Source organism: Lotus japonicus, chromosome 1 (assembly GCF_012489685.1).
Source record: "Lotus japonicus ecotype B-129 chromosome 1, LjGifu_v1.2".
Classification (NCBI taxonomy): domain Eukaryota; kingdom Viridiplantae; phylum Streptophyta; class Magnoliopsida; order Fabales; family Fabaceae; genus Lotus; species Lotus japonicus.
Window position 1 is genome coordinate 29,290,404 of NC_080041.1, and position 26,808 is coordinate 29,317,211.

Below are 26,808 nucleotides of genomic sequence, written 5' to 3' on the forward strand. Positions count from 1 at the left end.
GGGGTAGAAACATCGACAAAAATAGAGTAGGGGCAGAATTTGCAAAAACTTGAAACATCATGAGCCAAAAGTGCTTTTTAGCCAATAATCTAAATAGCGGAATACATTTTTTTTACATTTGGCAAATTAAATTGCAAAATGCAAAATAATGTGTACAACAAATTAGATTGCAGAAGCCGCCGAACATTTTTTTTTTTGATAATGAAGCCGAACATACCCCTTCACATTTTTATAATTGCGGAACATCTCTATATATACAAATCACAAATTAAATGTGGTGAGAATTTGCATTCTGCTTTTCTAATTTGTGAGTACATGAAATATGTACCCCACAACTTAAAACTACTGAGGAGAAGAAGACTAACACCCTTCTTCAGGTGCTTTTCTTGATCTCTCACTTGTTAGGAAGATGAGAGAGAATAAGGGAGATAGTGGGGGAAGAAGATGGTGAATGAGTTGAAAGAGGGTAAGATTGAGAAGAGAGGAGATGATATTAAAATGGATAAAGATGACATGACTAGTCTGCTCCTTGATTTAATTGTAAGTGCTCCATCTATGCAAAAATGTGCTCAATGTCTAAAATAAAGTCATCTAAGAGAGGTAGCTAAATTGTCAACGTAGACTGAGCGTGTGAGAAGAGCTCTCAGGTTTGATTCCTACATAATACACTCTAAAGGAGTGATAAAAAGACTTAAGTACTTAACTGTGATTAAGACATCCAAAGGGGGACGGGTACCTAATGTTTATAAAAAAAAATCTAAAATAAAGTCCAAATGTAATTTTTAGATACTTTAAACATTGTCCTAACTCCTAACACATCTTCTAAAAAGAAACCAACAAAAAAAAAACATCCAAGTAAAACTGCAGCAGTAACAAAAATCCAAAAGATGCACAAATCCCAATCAAGGAAAAATTGGTTAGAGAAAATGGACTCATAGTCATAGATGCAAGGGGAACCAACTTTGTCCCTCAGACATTCAGTACAGACCAGATCCGGACACGTATATTTTATTTTTACCCCCAACAACGCCGTCAAAATTAAAACCAAAACATTAATGACCGAATAATAAAAAAAACCAAAATACACAAATTAGCTGGTTTAAAAAATTACTTTTATTAAAGTGTCGGATTTGAGTTTTATAGATAGAAAAAAAGTTGTCTAAATGATTTATGATAACGATTAAGTTAAATAACTCATCATCCAATCACATTAAACATAAGTGAGTTGAAATTTCTATAATTTATTTATTAATGTATTTCCAACTCACATTAAATATTGTGCGAAGAGAGTTAATTTCATTATAATGTAGATGTTCCCTGCTAGAACTATTGCATCGCGTCAATGAATGATACATGAAAAAAAACAGCACAAATGTTGTTTAAAAAAAAGAAAAAGAAATGAAAAGACTGAGAGCACTAAACACACTCTCTCTACTCTTTCTCTCCGTTTCACTATCCTCCATTACACTCATTCATTCATTCACATTGCTCTAGTTCAGGTTCTTCTCTATCTTCTGAATTTCAAGGTGAGTAATAATATATAAATAATAATAACAATAATTGTTAATATAATTCTTACTTTTTTTTTTCTCTGTCATTCAATTTCTACTTCCCAAGCACGCTTGATTCGTCATTGCTTCGATCCATGTTCCTTTGACCTGATCTTCGTTCTTCTCTGTTTCGTTGCTTCAATTCTTCAAGATCTGAATTCTGTGCTGTAATTCATCCAATTTGCAGTGTTTTTCAGAGAATTGGCAGTGAATGAGCTGAGGATGTGGTGGTGTTGGTGGTAGTTACAACCACGGAGGGGATCTGCGGCATTTACATCCCACCGAGGTTCGAATTTCAGGTGAATTTTGATGAGTTTGTGCGGAATTAATCTGCATTCTGCTGATTTCTGAAGTGATTCAGAATTGATTTTTGGACTGTGATTTTTAGTGTCATATATAGAATTTGAAAAATTGAAATATCTATAGATTTGTTTTTGGATCAGTAAGTTATGGCTGTGATTGCTTCAATGTAGTATAGTAAACCGAAGTCATTCTTATGTCTAAGTGTCTTCTTTTATCAGCATTTTTTGTGGGATGTTAATTTGGGAATATTTTTTGGAATGCTTGAATATTAGAATGCTTACATTTTCAGGCGTCCGTCCTGCAAGGAGGGTAAACTGTCTTATTGGTGGTGCAAATGTCAAAGTCTCCCTCTGCTGAACAACGGCGGTCGATTTATTCTGCTTCTCAACCCATGTTAGTAATTCTGTCTTCATTAGGAAATTTTTGTGTTATAAAAACTGGAAATAATATTAATTAATAATGAATAGTTGCTAAAAAATTTAGTAACGGAAATTAGTCTACGATTTGTTTGTAATTTTATGTTTTATTGACGGCTGGTTTGGAGTTATTTGAGTTTTACGCCACACCTTTCACTTGCAAAGGTGATAGCCGACAAAATGCTAATGAGTGGCAGTTATATACCCAATTATATGCAGGGAATTCGATGAGGAAACAGGAATGGACGATCCAGAATCTACAATGGCAACAGTTGCTAATTTTTTGGAGCAGCTGCATGCCAACTTGTCGTCACCACCTGAGAAAGAACTTATTACAGCACGCTTGTTAGGCATTGCCAGTAGAAGAAAGGATGCCAGAGCACTTATTGGTTCTCATGCTCAAGCCATGCCATTGTTTGTAAACATTCTCCGAAGTGGAACCCCTCTTGCAAAAGTTAATGTTGCTTCTACTCTCAGTGTCCTGTGCAAAGATGAAGACTTGAGGTTAAAAGTACTTCTTGGTGGCTGTATCCCACCATTGCTGTCACTTTTAAGACATGAATCCGCTGATGCTCGGAAGGCAGCAGCGGAAGCAATATATGAAGTTTCCGCTGGTAGTCTTTCAGATGATCACGTGGGTATGAAAATTTTTACTACAGAAGGTGTAGTTCCAACCTTATGGAATCAACTAAATCCGAAAAACAGGGAAGACAAAGTTGTCGAGGGTTTTATCACTGGAGCATTGAGAAATCTTTGTGGCGACAAAGATGGCTATTGGAAAGCAACATTAGAAGCTGGAGGTGTGGATATTATTGTGGGTCTCTTGTCTTCAGATAATGCTGTTTCTCAGTCAAATGCTGCTTCTTTATTGGCACGCTTAATGCTTGCTTTTAGTGATAGCATCCCCAAAGTAATAGACTCTGGAGCAGTAGAAGCTTTACTTCGACTTGTTGGTCAAGAAAATGATATTTCTGTGAGAGCTAGTGCTGCTGATGCCTTAGAGGCCCTTTCTTCCAAGTCTACTACGGCTAAAAAGGCTATTGTTAGTGCAGATGGGGTTCCAATCCTTATTGGAGCTATAGTTGCTCCTTCTAAAGAGTGTATGCAAGGCAATGGTGGCCAATTGTTGCAAGAACACGCAACTCGAGCTTTAGCCAACATTTATGGTGGCATGTCTGCTTTAATACTATATCTCGGAGAACTTTCCCATTCTTCTCGCCTTTCTGCACCAGTTGGTGATATAATTGGTGCTCTTGCTTACACACTCATGGTCTTTGAGGAAAAACTTGATGTCGATGAGGAACACATTGATGCAACTCAGATTGAAGATATTCTAGTAAGTCTTCTAAAGCCTCGAGATAACAAACTTATTCAAGAGCGTGTCCTTGAGGCCATGGCTAGCCTCTATGGAAATGTCTGTCTCTCGAAGTGGCTCATTCAAGCAGATTCAAAGAGGGTTCTTATTGGACTTATAACGATGGCTGCCCCTGATGTGCAAGAGTATCTGATACTTTCATTGACAAGCTTGTGTTGTGATAAGACTGGAATATGGGAGGCCATTAAAAAACGAGAAGGTATCCAATTACTGATATCATTGGTGGGTTTATCGAGCGAGCAGCATCAAGAGTACTCAGTTCAGTTGCTAGTAATCTTAACTGACCAGGTTGATGACAGCAAGTGGGCAATTACTGCGGCTGGAGGGATTCCACCATTGGTGCAGTTGTTGGAGACAGGATCACAGAAAGCAAAAGAGGATGCAGCTAATGTTCTGTGGAGTTTGTGCTGTCACAGTGAAGATATTCGTGCTTGTGTTGAAAGTGCTGGAGCCATCCCCGCATTTTTGTGGCTTCTTAAGAGTGGTGGACCGAAAGGACAAGAAGCTTCTGCTATGGCACTCACAAAGCTCGTCCGCATAGCTGACTCTGCCACTATTAATCAGCTATTAGCATTGCTCCTAGGGGACTCTCCAAGCTCAAAGGCCCATATAATTCGAGTTTTAGGTCATATACTTTCTCTGGCTTCACAAAAAGATCTCCTTCAAAATGGTTCTGCAGCTAATAAAGGCCTGAGATCTCTTGTTCAGATTCTCAACTCATCAAATGAGGAAACCCAAGAACATGCAGCTTCTGTCCTAGCTGATTTATTTATCACAAGACAAGACATTTGTGATAGTCTCGCAACTGATGAGATTGTGTTTTCTTGCATGAAGCTTTTGACTAGCAAAACTCAGGCTGTTGCCACTCAGTCTGCCAGAGCATTAAGTGCTCTGTCCCGTCCAACAAAGAGCAAAGCTGCAAATAAGATGTCTTATATTTTAGAGGGTGACGTTGAGCCACTAATCAAGTTAGCTAAAACATCATCTGTTGATGCTGCCGAAACTGCTGTTGCTGCATTGGCCAATCTTCTCTTTGATCCTTTTATTGCTGCTGAGGCTCTAGCCGAAGATGTTGTTTCAGCTCTAACAAGAGTTCTGGCAGAAGGAACCTTGGAAGGTAAACAAAATGCATCTCGTGCACTTCATCAATTATTGAAGCATTTTCCAGTCAGCGACGTTCTCAAGGGGAATGCTCAATGTCGTTTCACTGTGCTTGCACTTGTTGATTCATTAAGAGCTATGGATATGGATGGAACTGATGCTGCAGATGCTTTAGAAGTAATTGCACTGCTAGCCAGGACTAAACAGGGTATCAACTTCACTTACCCTCCAAGATCTGCTTTGGCTGAAAAACCATCAAGCTTAGAATTTCTCGTCTGCTGCCTTACTGATGGGCCCTCCCCTGTGCAAGACAAGGCAATTGAAATTCTGTCTAGACTTTGCGGAGATCAGCCGGCTGTTCTTGGTGATTTGTTATTTGCCAGTTTTAGATCGGTTGGTTCATTAGCTAATAGAGTAATAAACTCCTCCAGTTTAGAAGTAAAAGTTGGAGGGGCTGCCTTACTAATTTGTGCAGCAAAGGAGAAGAAAGAGCTTTCAATGGATTCACTTGACACTTCTGGGTATCTGAAACCATTAATATATTCGTTAGTTGATATGGTGAAGCAGAGTTGTAGTTGTTCTTCATTAGATATTGCAGTTCTCACTTATGGAGGTTTTATGGAGAGAAATGCATTTCAAGAAGTTGATGAGTTTGATATCCCTGATCCAGCCACAGTCTTGGGAGGTACTGTTGCCCTCTGGTTGCTCTCAGTTATTGCTTGTTTTCATATGAAGAGCAAGCTCACAATTATAGAAGCTGGTGGACTAGAAGCTCTATGTAACAAACTTGCTAGACATACTTCAAATCCTCAGGTATGGTAATTTTAAACTTTATTTTATCAAAATTCCCTTTATCTTTATCTTTTTGCTAGCCAGTTCTAGAGCTCATCCCTGTACATAGGAAAAATGAAATGGACCATCTCAGATTGCGATGGCAATGCTTTATACTTGTGGAAAGTATCTCTTTGCAGTTGGACAAACAACAATAACTTCAGGCTGTATGAATTTTCAATTTTAAAATCCATCATGAGTGGATCGAACTCTTGGATTGCATGTCGAAAAGAAAGCACATTTGGGAAGAATGAAGACAGCAATATTCTAAAGATCATTTGGGTGTATTGCATATTGAAATAGATGGATTTTTTAAAACCATTTTAACTTTTTTCGTGGAAGGAAATTATTGGAAAAGTTTTCACCAAAGGAAAAGGAAAGTCAGAATTAGAGATTGACTGAACAGTGTTGAGCCAGGATATTTGAAAAATTATGGGCTGAGCTTTGTAAAAAATATCCAGGCCATGCCAGCCTGACCTAAATCTACTAAATATTTACAGATTTTAATTTTTTTCAAATATGGATTATATTTTCTAATATAAAAATTCCTATTCTCATATAATTTTATCATGTATGCTTTACTAAACTATGTATTATTTTTCTTAAGTACATATTGTGATTTTTTTTTTCCTTTTGAATTTCAACACAACTTCTAGTTTTGTTTTAGTTTGGGCTTCAGGCCTTCTAATTTCTATGAAGGCTTAGCTTAGGCCTGAATTCTGAAGCATAATTAGTTTAAGAGTGAAAAGACTGAAGATTGTGTTACTAGATTTAATTCATAAGGCTGATGATTTGTGTTGATGATTTGTCTGAAACTCTGAATTATAACTTTCTTTCAGTCTTGTTTAAATGTAAAAATTGAGTTACTGATTCAAGTAGATTCCCTCCCCCCCTATTGACAGGCAGAATATGAGGATACAGAAGGAATTTGGATCACGGCCTTGCTTTTGGCGGTTTTGTTTCAAGATGCAGACATCATTCTATCTCCTGCAACTGTGCGCATCATACCTTCTATTGCTCTTCTGCTAAGATCTGATGAAATCGTTGATAAATATTTTGCTGCCCAGGCTATGGCTAGTCTTGTTTGTCATGGTAATAAGGGAATAGATCTTGCCATTGCAAATTCAGGAGCCATTGCTGGATTGATAACCATTATTGGGCATGTAGAGTCAGATATGCCCAATCTAATAGATTTACAAGAAGAATTTTGTTTGGTGCGAAACCCGGATCAAATTGTTTTGGATCACCTTTTTGAAATTGAAGATGTGAGATTGGGATCTGCTGCCCGGAAATCTATACCCCTCTTAGTGGATCTCTTGAGACCAATACCAGAAAGGCCTAGTGCTCCACCAGTTGCTGTTAGGCTCTTGATATGCATTGCAGATGGAAGTGATACAAATAAACTAATGCTGGCTGAAGCTGGAGCTCTTGAAGCTTTGAACAAATACCTGTCCTTGAGCCCTCAAGACTCGACTGAGACTGCCATTTCCGAGTTGTTGAGAATATTATTTTGCAACTCTGACCTTATTAAACATGAAGCATCAATAAGTTCATTGAACCAACTCATAGCTGTTTTGCGTCTTGGATCAAGAAATGCTAGATATAGTGCAGCAAGAGCAATTAGTGAACTTTTTGATGCTGACAACATTAGAGACTCAGAATTAGCTAAACAGACCATTCAGCCATTAGTTGACATGCTTAACACAACATCAGGGAGTGAACAAGAGGCTGCTCTCATGGCTTTGATCAAGTTAACTTCAGGAGATTCTTCAAAAGCATGTCTTTTTGCTGAAGTAGAAGGAAACCCACTTGAAAGTTTATTCAGTGTATTGTCTTCTGCTTCATCCCTGGAACTGAAAAGCCAGGCTGCACAACTCTGCTTTACTCTTTTCGGTAATAGCAAGACCAGAGCAAATCCAGTTGCCTCAAAATGCCTAGAACCCCTTATCTCACTGATGCAGTCTAGCTCTGGGACAGCAATAGAATACGGGATTTGCGCTGTTGAGAGACTGTTAGAAGATGAACAACAGGTAGAGCTTGCAGCAGCCTTTAATGTTGTGGATCTCATTGTCAGCTTGGTTTCTGGTACAAACTATCAGCTTATTGAGGCTGCCATATCTGCTCTCATCAAATTAGGAAAAGACAGGACTCCAAGCAAACTAGACATGGTCAAAGCCGGCATTATTGGTAATTGTCTCAAGCTACTCCAATCAGCACCTAGCTCATTATGCTCCACAATAGCTGAGTTGTTTCGCATTTTGACAAACAGTAATGCAATTGCTAGAAGTTCGGATGCTGCAGAAATTGTAGAACCCCTTTTCTATGTTTTGCTCCGTCGAGATTTCGACTTATTGGGACAGCATAGTGCCTTACAAGCACTTGTAAATATATTGGAGAAGCCACAAAGTCTTGCAACTTTAAAGCTTACTCCTAGCCAAGTCATTGAACCCTTGATTTCCTTTCTGGAATCCGAAAACCAAGCTATCCAGCAGCTTGGCACAGAATTATTATCTCATCTTCTTGCTCAGGAACATTTTCAGCAAGATATTACAACAAAGAATGCAGTTGTGCCCCTTGTACAGCTTGCAGGAATTGGAATATTAAACTTACAGCAAACAGCAATAAAAGCATTGGAAAAAATTTCGACAAGCTGGCCAAAGGCCGTTGCTGATGCAGGAGGTGTTTTTGAGCTTGCAAAAGTTATTATTCAAGATGACCCTCAACCACCACACGCACTTTGGGAGTCAGCTGCCTTAGTTCTCTCTAATGTATTACGTTCCAATGCTGATTACTATTTTAAAGTTCCTGTGGTAGTTCTTGTGAAACTCTTGCACTCAACACATGAGAGTACAATTAGCATAGCCCTTAATGCTTTAATAGTTCATGAAAGAAGCGATGCCTCGAGTGCTGAACAGATGGTGGAAGCTGGAGCTATAGATGTTCTGTTGGACCTCTTAAGATCTCATCAATGTCAAGAAGAATCTGGTAGATTACTTGAAGGGTTATTTAACAATGGGAGAGTACGGAAGATGAAGATATCTAAGTATGCTATAGCGCCTTTATCCCAGTATCTTTTAGATCCACAAACCAGATCACAGTCTGGCAAGCTTCTTGCTGCTTTAGCTCTGGGAAATATTTCGCAGCATGAAGGACATGCTAGAGCTAGTAACTCTGTATCTGCATGTCGTGCATTGATAAGTATACTTGAAGATCAGCCAACTGAAGAAATGACGATGGTGGCTATATGCGCATTGCAAAACTTTGTCATGAACAGCAGGACAAATAGACGAGCTGTTGCGGAAGCTGGGGGCATACTGGTGATTCAGGAATTGCTAATGTCTCCAAATACTGACATTGCTGGACAAGCAGCGTTACTGATCAAATTTTTGTTTTCTACCCACACGCTACAAGAATATGTGTCAAATGAGTTGATTAGATCTTTGACAGGTACATTGTATTTGTCCCTATTTACAGCATTACCCGATCAACACTTATGCTTTCTTTCAAGATCAAATTTTGGCATGTGTCAATACTGCAATCATGACTGTTTTACCTCATCTGCTGTTCTTATTTCAGATGCAAGTTCATACATGTTGTCTTTGATTCAATAGTGTAAATAGTGAAATTCAATTAATAGCACACTTTTTCATGGATCAAGTCCCTGGAAGATTAGTTTTTACCTTGTTTCGTGCATACCAAAGCTAATACATCGTCTTACTATGAAATTTCATGATTTGCCTAGACTTTGCACTAGTGTATACATGTAGGAAGTCCAAAGTCCAGTTTAAATAACCCTTCAAGTAATCTTCAGATATCTTTACTTCAGATATGTTTGAAGAAAAGATAACATTGGAACAGTAGCAGCGAAGTTGTATTTTGTGTTTTTCACAGGGTCTTCGTGGATTCTTATTCCACTTTTCGGGTGACAGGCTTCTCACATGTTCTGCAATATGTATTCAAATCCTGTGTTAATGTTTTATTTTAATTTCAAGGATCAGGTTTTGAGAATTAATTGTAGTTGTTAACTATAGGGAACTACTTCATTTGAACTGCTTCTTTTAATTTTGCTTTTGACCCAATGTGGTTAGATGATTCAGCAATGTTTGGATTTTAGACATTTTGGAACTACAAAAACAACTGAGTTTCGATGAGTCTTTCTTACAATCATTAGCAAGTTAATCTCCACAATAGACTTTTTCAGAGGAATTGGAATTCATTAAAATAATAACATGTACAAATATATATTACTGTTTGTAGTTTCATTTTGTAGAAATGGAGAATGTATCAAAGATTTTCTGCTGCATGACAACAATGAAATGGCTTCTTTCCTTTTTTGTTATAGCAATCTTAAATTCGTATTGCGTATCTACAAATATAAATCTTCATATATAGATCCTGGTGTATTATTTATGTTTTTCTTTTATATTTTAAAAGAAATTATGTATTTCATTATACTGTTGTCTTGTTATGCAGCTGCTCTGGAAAGAGAGTTGTGGTCAACTGCCACTATCAATGAGGAGGTTTTGAAAACTTTGCATGTGATGTTCATGAACTTCCCTAAGCTCCACATATCTGAAGCAGCAACCCTTTGCATTCCTCATTTAGTAGGGGCACTTAAATCTGGTGGTGAAGTGGCTCAGGACTCTGTACTTGACACCTTTTGCTTGCTTAAACAATCTTGGTCAACCATGCCAATAGAAATAGCAAAGTCTCAAGCTATGATTGCTGCTGAAGCTATCCCCATCTTGCAAATGCTCATGAAAACCTGCCCACCAAGTTTCCACGAGAGAGCAGATACTCTTCTGCACTGTTTACCAGGTTGTTTGACTGTCATCATTAAGCGTGGAAGCAACCTCAAGCAAACCATGGGAAGCACTAATGCATTCTGCCGGTTAACTTTAGGCAATTCTCCACCGAAACAAACCAAGGTATTCCCATGCTTAATTGAGAAATTTTGTAGAAGCAACAATATTATGTCTCTTAGCTTTATTTGGTTAAAGTTACAATTAATTTGGAAGGTGAAAGTGTTGGTCTATTGTTCTTTACAGTCTATTTTTTTTTTCTCTTTTTTCTGTTTATAATTTTGAGTTTCATTTTTTAGTGTTCCTAGTTCTCATAGAAGCACCACACTGATTACCAATGGTGTTCAATAAGGCAACATAAATTTTCAAAACATTTTATTTTATTTAAAATATGGATAGATCATTAATACTTAAGAGTACGACACACTTCAGCATTCCTGCCACATTTTTCAATTTCTCAAAATTTCCAACGGCCAAAAATGATAGTATGAATTCCACTTCAATGAATCACTCAGGGTTTTGATTTTCCAGTTCTACATTTGCAAAAAATTTATTTTTGACTTATGAAGTTATTTTTATTTGTGTTCTGTCTAGTGAGGATTAGATTTTATCATACAAGATTACTGATGTCTTTCTTTATTGTTTCTTCTGTTAGGTTGTGAATCATAGTACTTCTCCTGAATGGAAAGAAGGATTCACATGGTCATTCGATGTACCTCCAAAGGGCCAAAAGCTTCATATAGTATGCAAAAGCAAGAATACTTTTGCGAAGGTAACTGGATTTCTCATTCTCTAAAGCAAGAATTCTCTAAATGATTGATTACTCATTCTCTAATGTTCTTTATGGTACTGGTAAGTGCTTACCCCTTCCTTTTCTGAAGGGATTGATAACTATATTTCTTTGTGTGATGGATACTAATATTATTTTGTTGATGACTGGAAGGATCTCAACCTATATTGTGTTATGGATATTAATATTATTCTGTCAATTATAACCTTGCTTTCTTAATCTGTATACTATTTGCTTTTGAGGGTGACATACATAGTCTGTGCTTGTTTGAGTAGGTGAAAATTTAGGTGGTAGACAATAAAATGCACTTCACTCTTGGTTGAAAGTTCTACTTATTTTCACCTTTCCACTTACTAACCAAGCACTTGCTAAAAATCTGTTGCTTTAATGACTGACTTAAGTGTTGTTCTTTCTCTCCAGGCAACTCTCGGAAGAGTCACTATCCAAATTGATAAAGTTGTGACTGAAGGTGTTTATAGCGGATTATTCAGTCTTAATCATGATCGCAACAAAGATGGTTCTTCCCGAACCCTTGAAATTGAGATCGTATGGTCCAACAGGATTTCTAACGATGACATTTGAGACATGTAGCGAGCTGCTTTTCCAGATGGAAGCATAGAAAGTGCTCTGCAGCATGCTTCATATGTTGGACATGGTTTTGCTTATAAATTATCAACATATTGGAAGATCCAATTTTGTAGGCTGGCAGATGAAGTTTCTTCGTTGTAAGTGTAAATTAAATTATTAATGTCATGGGATGGGGAAAGCGTTCGAGAAGGAGGTTTCTCCGGCTAAGGAAAATAAGAAAAAGATATGTTCAGAATTGTACAGGTTAGTCCATAGGAATTATAAGCTTGAATCATATGAAGAAATACCATTTTAATTAAATTTATGTCAAAAGTTTTTCTTATTTAGTTGCTGATGTTTGTAAGATGTTGGAACATACACTAGCTAATGTTGTAAAGTGGCTTTGTTTATGCTTGCAAACCACAAGAAGATACACCCACAAGTATGCCATTTTCCACTTCTGTAGGGAGCATGTTTTTTGTGCAAAGTATTGGCTCCCAACCAAAATCATTTTATAGTTTATTCTGTTTCCAATGCAGGGTTGAATTCCATTTTAAATAATAGACTTAACTATGCTTTTGGGACCTGTAAATTGAGATTTCACCCGAGCAAAGTTGTAAAAACATCTTTATATTTAGAGAAATATCCAAGTTTTAGTCTTCGCATGAGAATGAACCCATGTAACCATGTTACATGTATCTGACCAAGATGATGTGTCACTTCCAAGTATAATTTTTTATTAATATTTATTTTACAAGTGTGTAACTAAAATAATTTAAAAATTAAAAACCCTAACCCTAATGCCCAATTAAAATTTAGTAATCAACCCCTCAATCAACTACCAAATTAAAATGTTCCCCATCTTCATTAAACAATCATAACCTAGAACCTAACAGTAACGCACTCAATCTCACCTTATTTCCACTCCATCATCTTCTTTTTCTTCTTCCTCAATCTCAAACCTCCCCACTCCCATTTACCTCCACCCAAAACAAAGCAAATTCTTTCTCAATAATAACCCAGAACCCAGCTTCTGTCTTTCCAACCTAGCAACCCAGCAAAATGGCCATGGCGCCATGCTTCCTTCCCAATCAAGCCATTCACCAATCACACACATCAAACCCACAACCCCTAGCTCACACTGCAGCTATTGCTTCTTCATCAAACACAAGCTCATATTCGAGCCCCCCTTTTGCTTTTCTATTGCTCCCCAGAAAACCACGCCACCTCGAACCTTCATCAGACACCTTTCCATTGTCGCAAACCCCACCTTGACGACAAAACCATAACCCAAACTTATTTTCCCCACCTTCAAGCACCTCACAACAGCCACCCTACACATGATTAGAGCTTCGTCATTGTCCACGCAAAAGACGAACCATTCATTTGCGGCCTCCTCCTCGAAGGCTTTGACATGAGAAGGGTTGTGCGTAGCTTGACTTTGGGAACATAAAGTTACCATTTGTTTCTCCTAAGTTCTAATCTTTTTGAGCACCAAAGTTCAAAATAGAGGTTGAGATTGAGAGATGTTGGGTGGAGGAGAGACTCGACCGTGATTGAGGGATGTCGTAAAGAACAACCGAAAGGTTTTATATTATGTTTCTAACACACTCTTCTCACGCAAGAACTCGTTTGAACTTGAAGCATGAACAATGCGCAGAGTCACCAACAAGCTGAAGATTCCCGAGAAACATAAAATTCTTCTGTTCCTTCCAATGCTCATTGTTTTCATTGTAAGTTGGCAGTTAGCCCTGCTTCCATACGTTGTTCTCACCCCATAGAGGATATTCTCCATTTTTTCATGGATTGTCTCAAATGTTTTTCATTCTTAGCTCATGCGGGTTATCATTTACAATACTACGGGGAAATCCCCCTCTTTTAGCCGTTTAATTTGTAATTATTCGTTTCCCTTGTTGTCCAATGTTCGTTTTTCAATTTGCCTGAGGTTGTTATTAACATTAGGAAACTTAATATATTATTTTAACTTAAGAAAAAACTTAATATATTATTTTGGCATTTTGATCGGTAAATCCTTTAAATAATGATATTATTAGTTGTAGGATTTGTATAAAGTCTTAGTAATATAATTTAGTAGGGAATTTTTTTTGATAATATTAGGGAATTTAATCTCAAAAAAGTTTTATCTACGTGAACAAATAATTATTGAGAGAAAAGTATATACGCTAATATATTTTATTTACAAACTAGAAAAACTTATACGCCAATGATAAAATCAATAATAGACCTTCTAAACTTTTTTTTTTTTGGTGAACACCAAAATTAAGAAAAGTATATGACAATATTGAAAGGAATAAAGAATATCGACAAAGCCCGATTTTAATTATCATAGAAATATAGAATGATAATATGATAACTAATTAATTGGTCGATCCGAAATATCTTAAAAAAGTTTTTTTTTTTGTTTACAAGTGGAAATAAAAAATTTTTAGAAGGTGAACTAAAATCAAAATATCTTTTTTTCGGGTTAGTATCTTTGATTTTTCTTTGGTAAATAAAGATCAAAATTTCTAACAGAAAGTTAGGTGCATTAAAATCAGTTATAGTATTTTTTTTGACAGAAAAAAAATCAGTTATAGTAAGTCACCTCGATCCAGCTTTTTTTTTAAAGATTTGCAATCAACTGAAGAAATGCCTAATCTAAATTGATTGTGAAAATCTAAAATGTTTAAAATTTACTTTTAAATATTTAAAAGAAAATTAAATAAGCACATCATTTTTTTAAGCACATAAATAAGACCACCGAAAAAAAATCAAATCCTCATAAAATATTACTTTTATAAATAAATAAAAAATCTGTTTTAATTTCCTTATCTGAACTACCTAAAAGTAAATCAGATTTTAAAAAAAAAAAACTACCTAAAGTAAATTCATATATTAGGTGTGTTTGGTTTCAAATCTGGAGAGGCCAAACGTGGATCCAGAAATCCAAAAGCAACTATTTCTTGCTTCTGCAAACGTGGATCAGGGCCAAACGTGGATCTGCAGAAGTTTTCCAAACACACACTAGATTGATTTTACCAAAAGATATATTAGATTGAGATCTTTTCCATGATCTTCTCACATGACCTCCAGCAACTCTATAAATATTCATGTTTAATTATGTCAAAACCTATTAAATCCAACTCATAAGATTGAACGTAAAACCCTTGCTCTTTCTCGTCCTTTCTTGTTACGAACAAGAGATTATTGATCACTTGGCAATGGAGTCCTCAAGTTATTCCTTGACTTTCATGCCTACAAGTCATTCCATCGCTCAAGATAGTCCTGCCAGAGATTTCAACCTTTTTTTTCACTGCGATCATACAATTTTTCACACCCCCAACTACTAGATCTGTACTTACATATGAACGCATCTTCTGGATCCCTTGTGACAAGTTCCACAATTGTGATGAGCGCACAATCTTAGAGTGGGATAACGCTAGGTACTTCCATCAATTATTCTCCTCACAAATGCCTACTATTGATCCCAACGTAGTAGACGGAGTTCTACCTCACATAGTTGAACGTGCTAGGGGTATGCTGACACCCAACACCGAAGGGCGTCTCACAAGGGACATAAATTTGATGCTCAAGGTAACCACAAGGTGTGAAGATAATGATTATGCGCAAGATGAGGAGGAGGCCGCTGCTTTGACATCATCCAAACAAATTTCGAATTTGCTAGAGACCGTATTATCATCCTTCAGAACAATGCGCAATTTGTTTAGAAGATTTTAGCAGTGATGGAGGATTGAAGTCAGAAATTGTTTCTACTAAATGTCGTTCTCAAATAATATGGATGAATACAATGTTACAATATTTTTAGGACCTCTTATAGGATATTGTTTTTAAATTGTTCTTGGATTTTCATATTTGGTACCTTGGACAGATGAAAATAATGTTGATTTAAGGCTTAAATAAGTTTTTGGTCCCTAACCTTTACCAAATGCTTGGTTTTCGTCCCTCGCCGGAGTAAAGGTGGGTTTTAGTCCCTAACCTTTGCCACAAGATTTGGTTTTCATCCCTCCGGAGCTCTGGGTCAACGCCGGAGCTCCGGTGGCTGATGTGGCAATGCCACATGGGATTAATTAGGTCAGGTGTTATTATTTAAAAAAAAAACTATTTTTTAAATAAAAAAAATAGGAAAACGAAATTCCAACCCAGATCTACCATCTCTAACCCAGAAATTTCAACACCATCATCCTTCCTCATCTTCTTCTCCTTCACACTCCCAAACCCAGAAATTTACAAACACTCCATCCCCAACCCCAACCCCATCTTCACCACTGATTCTTCACACAACACCAACCCCACCACCACCCCCAACCTCAACCCCATCTTCCCTTTCTTTCTTTCTTTACCGATCTTTATTCACAACCATATCTAATTTTTCTTAAATTTAAAAATTACTATTCCAACTTCTGATGCAAAAAGTTCATAATCATGATCTTGAGCATTCCAATTTTACCTGCTGTTCAAATTTAAAAAACTAAACCTACTATTAAGAAGAGTACGTACTGGTAGCTAGCAATGACACAATGATAGCAATGACACAACACGATCGAATCTTCTTCTTCCCCTTTTCTTCTGCTTCATCTCTTCTCCCCCTCCAGAACCCCCAACGCCACCAACCCCTCCAAAACCCCCAACAGCCACCATTTCCGCCCCCAACCACCACCAAGATCACATTTTTTCACCAATCTGGACCCAACCCTCCCCTAACCACCATCAAGCACACCTTTTTTCACCAAATCGGAATGAGAAACCATGTTTTTTCTTTGGGACCAAAACGACGCACGACCAGGACCATGGCGGCGCTCTACGGCGGCGACGAAACGCTGTAACGGCGCAGGGAAAAAACCCAAAGAGATGAGAGGCAGAGAAAAGAAACATTGGTCGCGTTTTGGGTCAGATCGGCGTGAATATGGTTGATGCGGTGGTGTTTTCAGGGAGGAGGACGGCGCATCTCCGGCGTGGTGGCGATGGAATCACTGCGATTTGGTCATAGAGAGGTGTTGATGGTGCGACAACAAGGAGCAAAGCGTCTAGGGAGAAGAAACCCTAATTGTTTTTATTTACTTAATTAATTATGTTTTTTATTAGTTTAAATGAAAATGAAAAAAACAAATTCCACGTCAGCTCATTAATCTATGTGGCATTGCCACATGGGCCACTGGAGCTCCGCCGTTGACCCAGAGCTCCGGAGGGATGAAAACCAAACATTTTGACAAATGTTGGGGACTAAAACCCACCTTTACTCCGGCGAAGGACGAAAACCAAGCATTTAGTAAAGGTTAGGGACCAAAAACTTATTTAAGCCTTGATTTAATCTATTTGTCTAGGACTGTATAAGAGTTTGTACAGTAGGGGGTATTTTAAAAGGGAGCAAAGTTTCTGGTTTAGCTGCTGTTATTGAAAACCTGTTATGCTAAAGCAATCAGATAGTTTGAACATCTGAGCGTGTCTATCTATTGCAGCCTCCACTATGCTGTCATGGATCCAATTCTCTTGTTTAAAATTGTTCTTTAATTTGGCACCATTTATTTCTTTAGGTGGTTTTAATATTTTGCTAGTTAGGTATTGGGGGTTTATGCTCACTTTAATTGCGATCGGTGCAGCTTGTATCAGTGTTGATCTGTCATATATATAATTTCGAGTATTCTTTAGGGTCATATTCTTTATTCACAAATTCCTTTTTATTTGTATAGAACGGGGTTTTTTAAATAATCAAACCGTATGAGGAAAATCAAACGATAAAAGCTTTCATTTTTTTAGGTTTAATGGTACTTTTGATCTTTTTTTATTTATTTTCAACTTCTGATTCCATTCAAGTAGCAGAAGAGCCTACAAGCTTTACATCCTCGGATAACAAAATGGAAATCCCAGGGGGAGCTTAATGTGAGACTCAAGTTTTTAAGCTTAGAATAAATTGGTGAAATTCCTATTCACGATTATGTTCAGTGTAACATGAAGGAAAACTGAACAAGTATTCATCAAATGAAATAAATTTATGAAGGAGAAACTTTAGGAAAAGGCTAAGGATAACATTAGAATCCATGTAAGTTATAGCGCAAGTCGTATTCGCTTATGCCTAGGACAAGAGCATTAGTAAACGACTAATTTACCCTTAAAAGCACTATAGAAACTAATTCCAAAAATCTTCAGAGAAATATAAGAATTTCTCTTATTCATTTCCATGACAAGCGTTCTGTAACGAAACCCTAGAACGTACGAACGTCCGATTTCAATTCTCGGAAGTTTGCCGAAACTGAATCTCTGATAGCTCAAGAACCCTAAAATAAACTATCAATGAAGACTTTTTCCATTCGGAGCTTCAAATGAAGATTCCACACGTGTGTACTGATTTCTTTCAATGTTTCTAATCTTTCTTCAGAAGAAAGATTCCACACGTGTGTACTGATTTCTTTCGATGTTTCTAATCTCTCTTCAGGAAAAATCAGAATCGCGAAATTTTCATTTTCCCGCATTTTCCCTCACCTATAAATAGGTGAGAAATAAAAAATCCTCACCATCAAACTCGCGAGCACCAAGGAGGGAGGAGGAGAAAAGATTTTCTCCGTTTCTTGCCTGGTCGTCACACTGACAGTTGCTACGCGTAGACCTCGAGGTATTGATGCTATTCCTTACCTCTGATCGTAAATTCTGTCTCTTTTGTCTATGTCTTTCTGTACTCAAAGTTTCGAGCTTTTTGTAAAACTGTCCAAATAACTTGATTTCAGTGTCTAAACTTATTCTCTACTAACCCAAGAGTACTTCTAGCGGATTACATTTCGCCGAATCTTGCCGAATCGTCGCAGAGCTTCGATTCTGCTCCAATACCCATTTTCTGACAAAAGTTTCGCTCTTTTGACTGAAAACTCTCGACTGAACTTAGTGCTAGTAGGATTAGTCGTCATAAACGTCGTTGGTGACGTCCCCATCCAATTTGTTTTTCGAAATTCCTATTTTGAATTTTCGAGCTAAAAACACTGACCAAAATACCCCTGCTTCAGTTTTTGATCCGATAATTTTTCCGAGCTTCGATTCACCTTAGTTACGACTGATGATAACCTAGGAATAAAGTTTAATCGAAGAAAAAGCGTCGGAACACATTTTCATGTGCCATGGCCGAGAGCTCCTTAAGGGGGACGAGAAAATTTCCCTTTTTCGAAAACTCGTCTTATCGCATTAGGTTATCGTACTCCGGAGCTTAGGATGCTTCGTGTAACGTTAGTAATTGTTGTTTGGTTGTTCTGACTTGTTGTGATGAAATTCTGTGATTTTGATCAAAGGTTCATTTGGAGAATTCCGTGGAGCGGAAGGAGATGATCGTGAAGGAACCCTGAGGAACGCACTGGAGGAACTAGAGGTGAAGGCCACTCACTGAATACTAGCTAATGCTTTAGGTGTCGACGAATTCGACTTGATTTATTGTTTATGCACTTGATTGTGATTGACTGGGAAATATTTTTTGGGGGCTTCGGCCGAGTGAACTAATTGAGACGTGTGTCTCCGTTTTCTGAGGCTTCGACCGACATTGTTGATTGTTTATCGCTTGAATTGTTGTTGATTGATTCACATGCTATGTGCTAAATGGTTAATCTTAGGATGTGTTGATATATGTACCATGACTGTTTGATTGTGCCATTTGGTTATGCAATTATATATATATATATATATATATATATATATATATATATATATATATATATATATATATCTGTTATACGTCAGCGTGAGGAACATAGGCGATTGTGCCATACTCGTCATGAGATTTTGGGAGAGTTTGACGGGACATACCGAGGTTCATACCCTTATTATTATTTTAGTGGATCGAGACCTTCTCTCGGAATTACTTGGGATGATGGGATCTTGTAAACTTATAAGATTAGAGATAAACCTAAATGGAAACCATTTTACAAGAAAAATTCATAATACACTAAACAACCTCTGAACCCTTTTAAATAATGATAACAATCTCAGATGGAAGCTTAGGGTTAGGATATTAGTTTTGGAAAAATGAGAAGTGTCGTCGAATCCAAGTTTAAGGGAAACTAATAAGTTTCAGAGTATGTTTATACTCTTTTGCTCGCCGAATCCAAGTTTAAGGGAAACTAATAAGTTTTCGTTTGGCAATCTAAAAGACAAGCCAGAGAACTATAAGTTTCCAAGTACATTGATACTCTTTCGCTCGCTGAGCAGTTTTTGACCATCGATATAGATGAGTGAGATGACCCTTAAGTCATCAAGAGTGATTGATATTTGTTAATCTTACTTGATATTTGTTAATTGTCAGTAATTGTCATTTATATTCAATTGGAAGATATATTACTTATAATGTTATTATAAATCTTTGAGCCTAAGTAGCTATCCCGTAAACTTTATCTACTGGGTGTATTAATTATGTAATTCTTTGAGTTGATCCTCGCGCCTGCTGTTTGTGTTTTGGCCGAATACGCCCATTGTCAGATGTCCATGGCGGACTGGTTCACAATGGTCCACCCTTCGGGGGGACTAGGTTCGAGATGTTAGATAAGGATATCCCCGAATCATGGGTGGTTGACCCCGCCGGCCACCGAACTATTTATTCGGGGAGAATAATGGAGGACCGTGTCGACAGTCTGGGACACTTGACAGAGGGAGTACTGAGGCATGACACTGTCAGCTTTAACCTACCGCCCGGCGTGCACTGCGGGCCTGGTGTAGGAGCACCACCACCGCCGCCGTCTTCCGACGACGAGGACCCCTCGGAGGAGGAGTCTGTGGGAGGGACTTCTTCGGGGTCGAGCTCACCCACCGTTGCTGACGCTGATGATATTGGATCGGGTTCTGGACCCGCGAGACCAGCAGAGGAACGTGTTGCTATAGCCACCCTTCGCTTGAGGACATCGACTTCTCCCCGTGGTTATCTTGTTGTGCCTTCGGTGCACCTGATGGAGGAGGACGTGTCCGTTCGCGTAGTGGATGCGGTGACGAGAGTTCCTAGGTTTGAGACCCAGTCAGTAGCGAGAGAGGAGATAGATGCAGACCGTGAGCTAGTCGTTCTGGATTCTGATTCAGGCGACGACCATGCCAGCGTGTAGTTTGAGGAGTGTTGTGGTGCGCTTCTCTAGGAAGGATAAAGTAGGGTAGCATAACAGCTCTGGTCGTCATGTTCTCATTTTGGGGCAGGGTAGGTTCCCGACCTTTAGCTTTTTGTGTGGTTCTCTTTATGGGAATCACAGATAGTTGGTCGGACTAGGTGGTCTTGTTTAGGCCGTTTTGGGCTGACTTACTTTCGTTTGGAGGACTGTATTTCGAATACTTGACCTTTACTTTGGTTTGTACATATTTTCCTGTTGGCACTACTTTCAGATACTTTCCGTCACTCTTCCCATCACTGGAGGTTACTCGTGACGTGGCTTGCTACTTACAGCGGGGGCTGTAAATATATTGTACATCAGTTATGTTTATCTTTCGATGTGGAGTCTTTATTTCGACAAGTCTTTTTATTTAAACAAAATGAAAAAAAAATATTCACGTTTTTCCGCTTTATTTGATTTTTGGTTACTAAAGTGACGCCACCGAAATCGGGGTGTTACACTTCATCAAGCCAAAAGGTTTCCTGGATCTTAAAAGCTTGTTGGGCTAAGAAGTCAGCTACCCTACTACAGGATCTTCTAACATGGGAAACAGAAAGGAAACTAAAATTAGAAGAAATGCTCTTGCATTCTCTAATTACATCATCAATGTAGGAAATAGCAGAATCATTGTAGTTCCATTCCTGGATAGCAATTTGACAGTCACTTTCCAGTAGAATGTTATCAAAATGAAGCCTTCCAGCCCATTCCAATGCCTTCTTGATGCCTAGAGCTTCAGCCATGGTGGGATCCTCTATTGCATTACTCCTCCATACCGCCGCAGCAAGGGTATTTCCATTGGCGTCCCTTATTATTGCTCCATGGCTTGCACCTACGTTTGTGCGAATGGAGGAGTCAACATTTAACTTCACGCGACCTTGGGGGGCAAGGACCAGTTGGGATTGTCCACCTCTAGGCGCAGGTTTTCGTTCTCTGAGTCAGCTCTGGTGCATATTGCTACTGCCCTTGCCAAAGTTTTTTCAAATTTCCACAGCTGCCCATAAAAAAATCCATGCATTTCTTCTCTTCCATATTTCTCAGATCAAGTTAAAAATATCAGCCATGGTGTCCTCATTTGGGTGTTCGAGGACCAGTTCCAGCCAGCCTAGGAAATTCTCCGGGGTCTCTCCATTAATGTGGATGTTGAGATGGGAAGCAAACCAGATTCTTCTTATACTGTTGCAGGTGAGAAGGGTGTGGGTTGTTGTTTCTTCTGCCTCTCCACAACATGGAAAATTTGTGTCGAGCTCTATAACCCTTCTCCTTAAATTCATTCTTACCGGTAGAACTCCTTTGCAAGCCCTCCACACTAGTTCATTGCACCTTGGCAGAGTTTTTATGGCCCAGATTTTGTTCCAGAGGTGGGAAGCATTTGATCAAGAGGGGCCACTCACTTAAGGTGAGGGTACATGGGTTCTGAGCAAGCGGTAGCCAGCCTTCACGTTGTACTGTCCAATGATACTGTCCTTCCAAATCGAACGGTCTTTCCCAGGCCTTGCTCCCAGTTGAATTTGAAGGATTTTTGAGGAGTCATACCTAGAGAACACAGACCTGATGAGCCTCATGTTCCACATTCTACTGTCTTCCAGGATTAAATCCTTCAAGCGTTGTGGACCCTCGGAAGTTATTCTTGTTGTGGTGATTTTCCCAGTAGCTGAATTTGGTAGCCAACAATCAGACCAGATATCAATCTTGTCTCCCTCTCCAACCTTCCATATGCTTCCTCAGGTTATGACCTCTTTGGCTGAGTGCACACTCTTCCAAAAAAAGCTGGAATTTGTTCCTATGTTTGCTTCTAAGACTGGGCATTTTGGGTAGTATCTGGCCTTGATAATTTGAGCCATGTGAGAGTTTTCCCTGTTAATTAACCTCCACCACTGTTTCTCTAGGAGTGCTCGGTTGAAATCGTGGAAGGATCTAAAACCAAGGCCGCCAAATTTCTTTGGGGTAGCCAAGGAATCCCACCTTGTCCAGTTCATTTTCCTTGCATCCGCACCACCTCCCTAATAGAAGTTGTTAATCATCCTTTCCAATTGAGTGCACAGGGTAGAGGGTAGTAGGAAAAGGCCCATAACATATGAGGGAATGGCTTGTGCTATGGATTTTATGAGTACATCTCTTCCGGATATTGATAGGGCATTTTCTTTCCATCCTTTGAGTTTCTTCCAGATCCTATCTCTGACAAAATTGAACTTGGGTCTTTGATCTCCCCACAATTGTAGGTAGCCCTAGATATTTCTCATGTATTTCCATCGCCTTTACTCTAAGAAGTTGCTCAAGCTCATGTACTCGGGAACTAGGCACATTTCGGCTCATGGAAAGTTCTGATTTGTCAAGATTAATTTTCTGGCCCGAAAAAGTCTCATAGTCCCTTATCATCCCATGCAAGACCAATGCTTCCTCTCTTATAGCTCTCGCTAAGAGGATGCTATCATCTACGAAGAAAAGGTGTGAAACACATGGTGCTCTTGGTGTTATTTTCACTCCATGGAGGCACCCCTCAGCTACTTTTTTCTTAATCATCGCTGAAAACACCTCCGCACATAGGATGAAGAGGTATGGTGAAAGTGGATCGCCTTGGTGAAGGCCTCTTGCCGGTTGGAAGCTTCGGCATGGTTGCCCATTCAAGAGAACCTGAAATGAAACAGTTGAAACATAATTCATTATAAGATTAGTCCACTTTTGTGTGAAGCCCATTTGCTCAAGTGTGCTTCTTAAGAACCTCCATTCCACCCTATCATAGGCTTTGGACATGTCGGTTTTGAGGGCCATAACACCTTTTACTCCCCTCGTTTTCCTCCTCATGTAATGGAAGCATTGGTTTATGTTAGTCATGTCTGAGCCATCATTGAGGATTCTTAGCACATGAGAGGTCACATCCTTTCAAACCACGTTCCAGAATTTTTTGATAAAAAAGTGCAGGCATGCCATCAATTCTAGGTGCTTTGGTTGGATGCATTTGCTTGAGGGGTTCCTTTACATCTTCTTCAGCGAAAGGCTCATCCATGATCTGCATATGTTCCACCTTGACTCTGCTCTGTACAAGCTGTGTGACAGTTTCACAATCGGCTGGATTTGTTGCTGTGAAAAGTTCTTCAAAGTAATTAGTTAGGACTTCTTCCACGTCTTCCTCCTCTGTCCATATCATTCCTCTGTCATCTTTTAGCTTGGTGATTGAGTTCCTGGATTGCCGTTGAGAGGCTTTCCTATGGAAAAAGCTTGTGTTCTTGTCTCCATGAGCTAACCAAGTTGTTCTGAAGCGTTGGCTCCACATGATTTCCTCCATTTTCAGAAGCTTTTCCAGTTCTTTTTCAGCTATTTTCACTTTTTATAACCTCCTCGGTTTGGTCAGCTGCCTGTAGGCTCTTTAGGGTAGCTAGCAAGTTCTTAATTTTGTTTGGAAGGCTACCAAATGTCTCATCTGCCCACTTTACTAGGTTAGCCGACACATTACCTAGTTTGGAAGTGATATTTCTTCTACCACCAGGCCATGAGTGTTGAACTACTTGGCCATAGTCTTCATTACTCAACCACTTTTCTTTAAAATGATACACCCTTACCCTTCTCTTCTTTCTCCTTTTGACATTTGAAAAGGTAATAGAAATAGGATTGTGGTCTGAAGCAAACCTGACAAGGTGAGTTACCCCCATGTGAGGCCAGACCTGTAGCCATCTATTGTTTGCCAAAGCTCTGTCCAAGCCTTCCTGGATTGTGCAGTGTGAGGCGAGGTTCTCGTGTTTGACCAGGTACTTTTGATCTTTGATCTATTATGAATGTGTATTTTATCTCCTTGTGTTTCAAATGAGCGAATTTAATCCCTCATATTCCAATTTATGAAAATTGGATCCATCCGTTAAGTTGCTATCCAATTTCATACCAAAATCGTCCATGTGAATATATTATGGCATAAGCTAGGATGAGAATTTGAGCTTAGGTTATTTCTCCAACGTTCTATTCAATATTGTAGAAGCATTTTAGGTGTTGGACCCAATTTTCACAAATTGGAACATGAGGGATTAAATTCGCTCATTTTAAATATAGGGGAGCCAAACTACACATTCGTCAGGGATCGAAAGTACAATTAAGCAAAAAAATTTGGTCTTGGCAAAAAAACATTAAGCAGTCGTGAGATTAATCTTTCTCACATGGCTCACCAAGAAGTTATATAATTTTTTTTGGTTACTATATTTTTTGTTACATAAGTTATATAATTTTTTTATAATTAATTACAGACAAAATTTTCAAAAATAAAAATATTCTAGTAACATTTTATCTTAACTCCAAAACGGGGACAATTTGTGTGTTAGGGAAGGAAGAGATAGTAAAGAAAGATAGGGGAGAGATACATAGAGGGAAAATGGAACATCTCTCTTTGTTTAGTGAGTGAGATGAGAGAGATAGAGGGATGGTGGGTCCTACTACTTTTTGTGGGAAAAAAGTAATATGACTCACATTTTATTTTACCTTTTGTACATTAATAGCGGTTTGACACTGTCATAATGTGTGGAACTGAATTGCTGCAAATCCATTAAACTTCGATAAAAGTATTTTTGGATATAAAATGTATATGTATATTTCTCTCTTTTTTGACCGTTTTCTCATTCTATCGTACCAAATAACTTATAAATCTATCATATTTTTCATTTCTTTATCTCTACTTGTCTTCTCTCTTCTTTACCCTCCTTTCTTTACCAAACAAATTAAGCGCATTTTTTATTAATATTACTTCACTTCACTGGACTGCATAGCATGTGGGTCTCTGCTCAGGCACACCCTTCTCTCTGTTTCCTCCTACTGCAAAAACCAAATTCACCAATTTGTCTTGGAATTTTTGTTTAAAGGGTTAAACTGTTGAAGGGGTCAATTTGTATATGAAAGACAAGAGACAAACACCTTTGTTTATAAACACTTAACACAGTTTATTAACTCTATTTGCCAGAAAAAGCTTACATTCCATTGCCATTTGCCAATATACAACAGTAACACTCCATAAAATTTTTTTAGAAGGTGAACTAAAATTAAAATATCTTATTTTTGGGTTAGTCTCTTGGATTTTTCTTGGGTAAATAAAGATCAAAATTACTAACAGAAAGTTAGGTGCATGAAAATCAGTTATAGTAAGTCACCTCGATCCAGCTTTTTTTTAAAGATTTGCAATCAACTGAAGAAATTCCTAATCTAAATTGACTGTGAAAATCTTAAATATTTAAAATTTACTTTTAAATATTTAAAAGAAAATTAAATAAGTACACCATTTTTTTAAGCTCATAAATAAGTCCTGAAAAGAGATAAATATGACATGTATATCCGTACTAGTTACAAGAATGAGACCAAAAAAAATCAAATCATCATAAAATATTACTTTTTTAAATAAATAAAAAATCTGTTTTCCTTATCTGAACTACCTAAAAGTAAATCAGAATTTAAAAAAAAAAACTACCTCAAAGTAAATCCATATATTAGATTGATTTTACCAAAAAATATATTAGTTTGAGATCTTTTCCGTGATCTTCTCATATGATCTCTTTTTTTTTTGACAGCTTCTCATATGATCTCTTGCTACTTTATAAATATCCAATGTTTATGTGAAAGCCTATTAAATCCAACTCATAAGATTAAAAGTTAAAACCCTTACTCACTCTTTCTCGTCCTTTCCTGTTACAACAGATTATTAATCACTTGGCAATGGAGTCCTCAACTTATTTCTTGGGTGTAAGGCCTGCAAGTCAATCCATCGCTCAAGATAGTCCGGCTAGAGATTATTTCAACCTTTCTTTTCACTGCAAACATACAATTCACACCCCAACTACTAGATCTGTAGTTACATGTGAACTCATCTTCTCGATCCCTTGTGACAAGTTCCGCAATTGTGATGAGCGCACAATCTTAGAGTGGGATAACGCTAGGGACTTCCATCAATTATTCTCCTCACAAATGCCTACTATTGATCCCAA

General features: G+C 38.1%; 1 protein-coding gene across 3 annotated transcripts; it reads left to right on the forward strand.

The window, feature by feature from the left end:
• The first annotated feature begins 1,372 nt into the window (after window positions 1-1,372).
• On the forward strand, window positions 1,373-12,252 carry LOC130734331 (protein CELLULOSE SYNTHASE INTERACTIVE 3). 3 transcript variants are annotated; one of them, XM_057586692.1, is made up of 8 exons: window positions 1,373-1,526; window positions 1,738-1,849; window positions 2,143-2,246; window positions 2,489-5,558; window positions 6,479-9,023; window positions 10,050-10,504; window positions 11,034-11,150; window positions 11,589-12,252. In XM_057586692.1, exons 3-8 carry the CDS (start codon window positions 2,188-2,190, stop codon window positions 11,748-11,750), a joined length of 6,408 nt encoding a protein of 2,135 aa, XP_057442675.1. In that variant the 5' UTR covers window positions 1,373-1,526; window positions 1,738-1,849; window positions 2,143-2,187; the 3' UTR covers window positions 11,751-12,252. The 3 variants fall into 3 exon arrangements, with proteins under 3 accessions (XP_057442675.1, XP_057442677.1, XP_057442676.1); XM_057586694.1 differs by having other exon boundaries at window positions 1,738-1,836; XM_057586693.1 differs by having other exon boundaries at window positions 1,402-1,526; window positions 1,748-1,849.
• The last annotated feature ends 14,556 nt before the right edge of the window (window positions 12,253-26,808 follow it).

Bases quoted from the DNA above. Each gene is read 5' to 3' on its own strand.
- LOC130734331 (XM_057586692.1), top strand. From the start codon at position 2,188: ATGTCAAAGTCTCCCTCTGCTGAACAACGGCGGTCGATTTATTCTGCT. The intron at 10,505-11,033 runs GTATTCCCATGC...TTCTTCTGTTAG, and splicing joins CTCCACCGAAACAAACCAAG to GTTGTGAATCATAGTACTTC. The intron at 11,151-11,588 runs GTAACTGGATTT...CTTTCTCTCCAG, and splicing joins GCAAGAATACTTTTGCGAAG to GCAACTCTCGGAAGAGTCAC.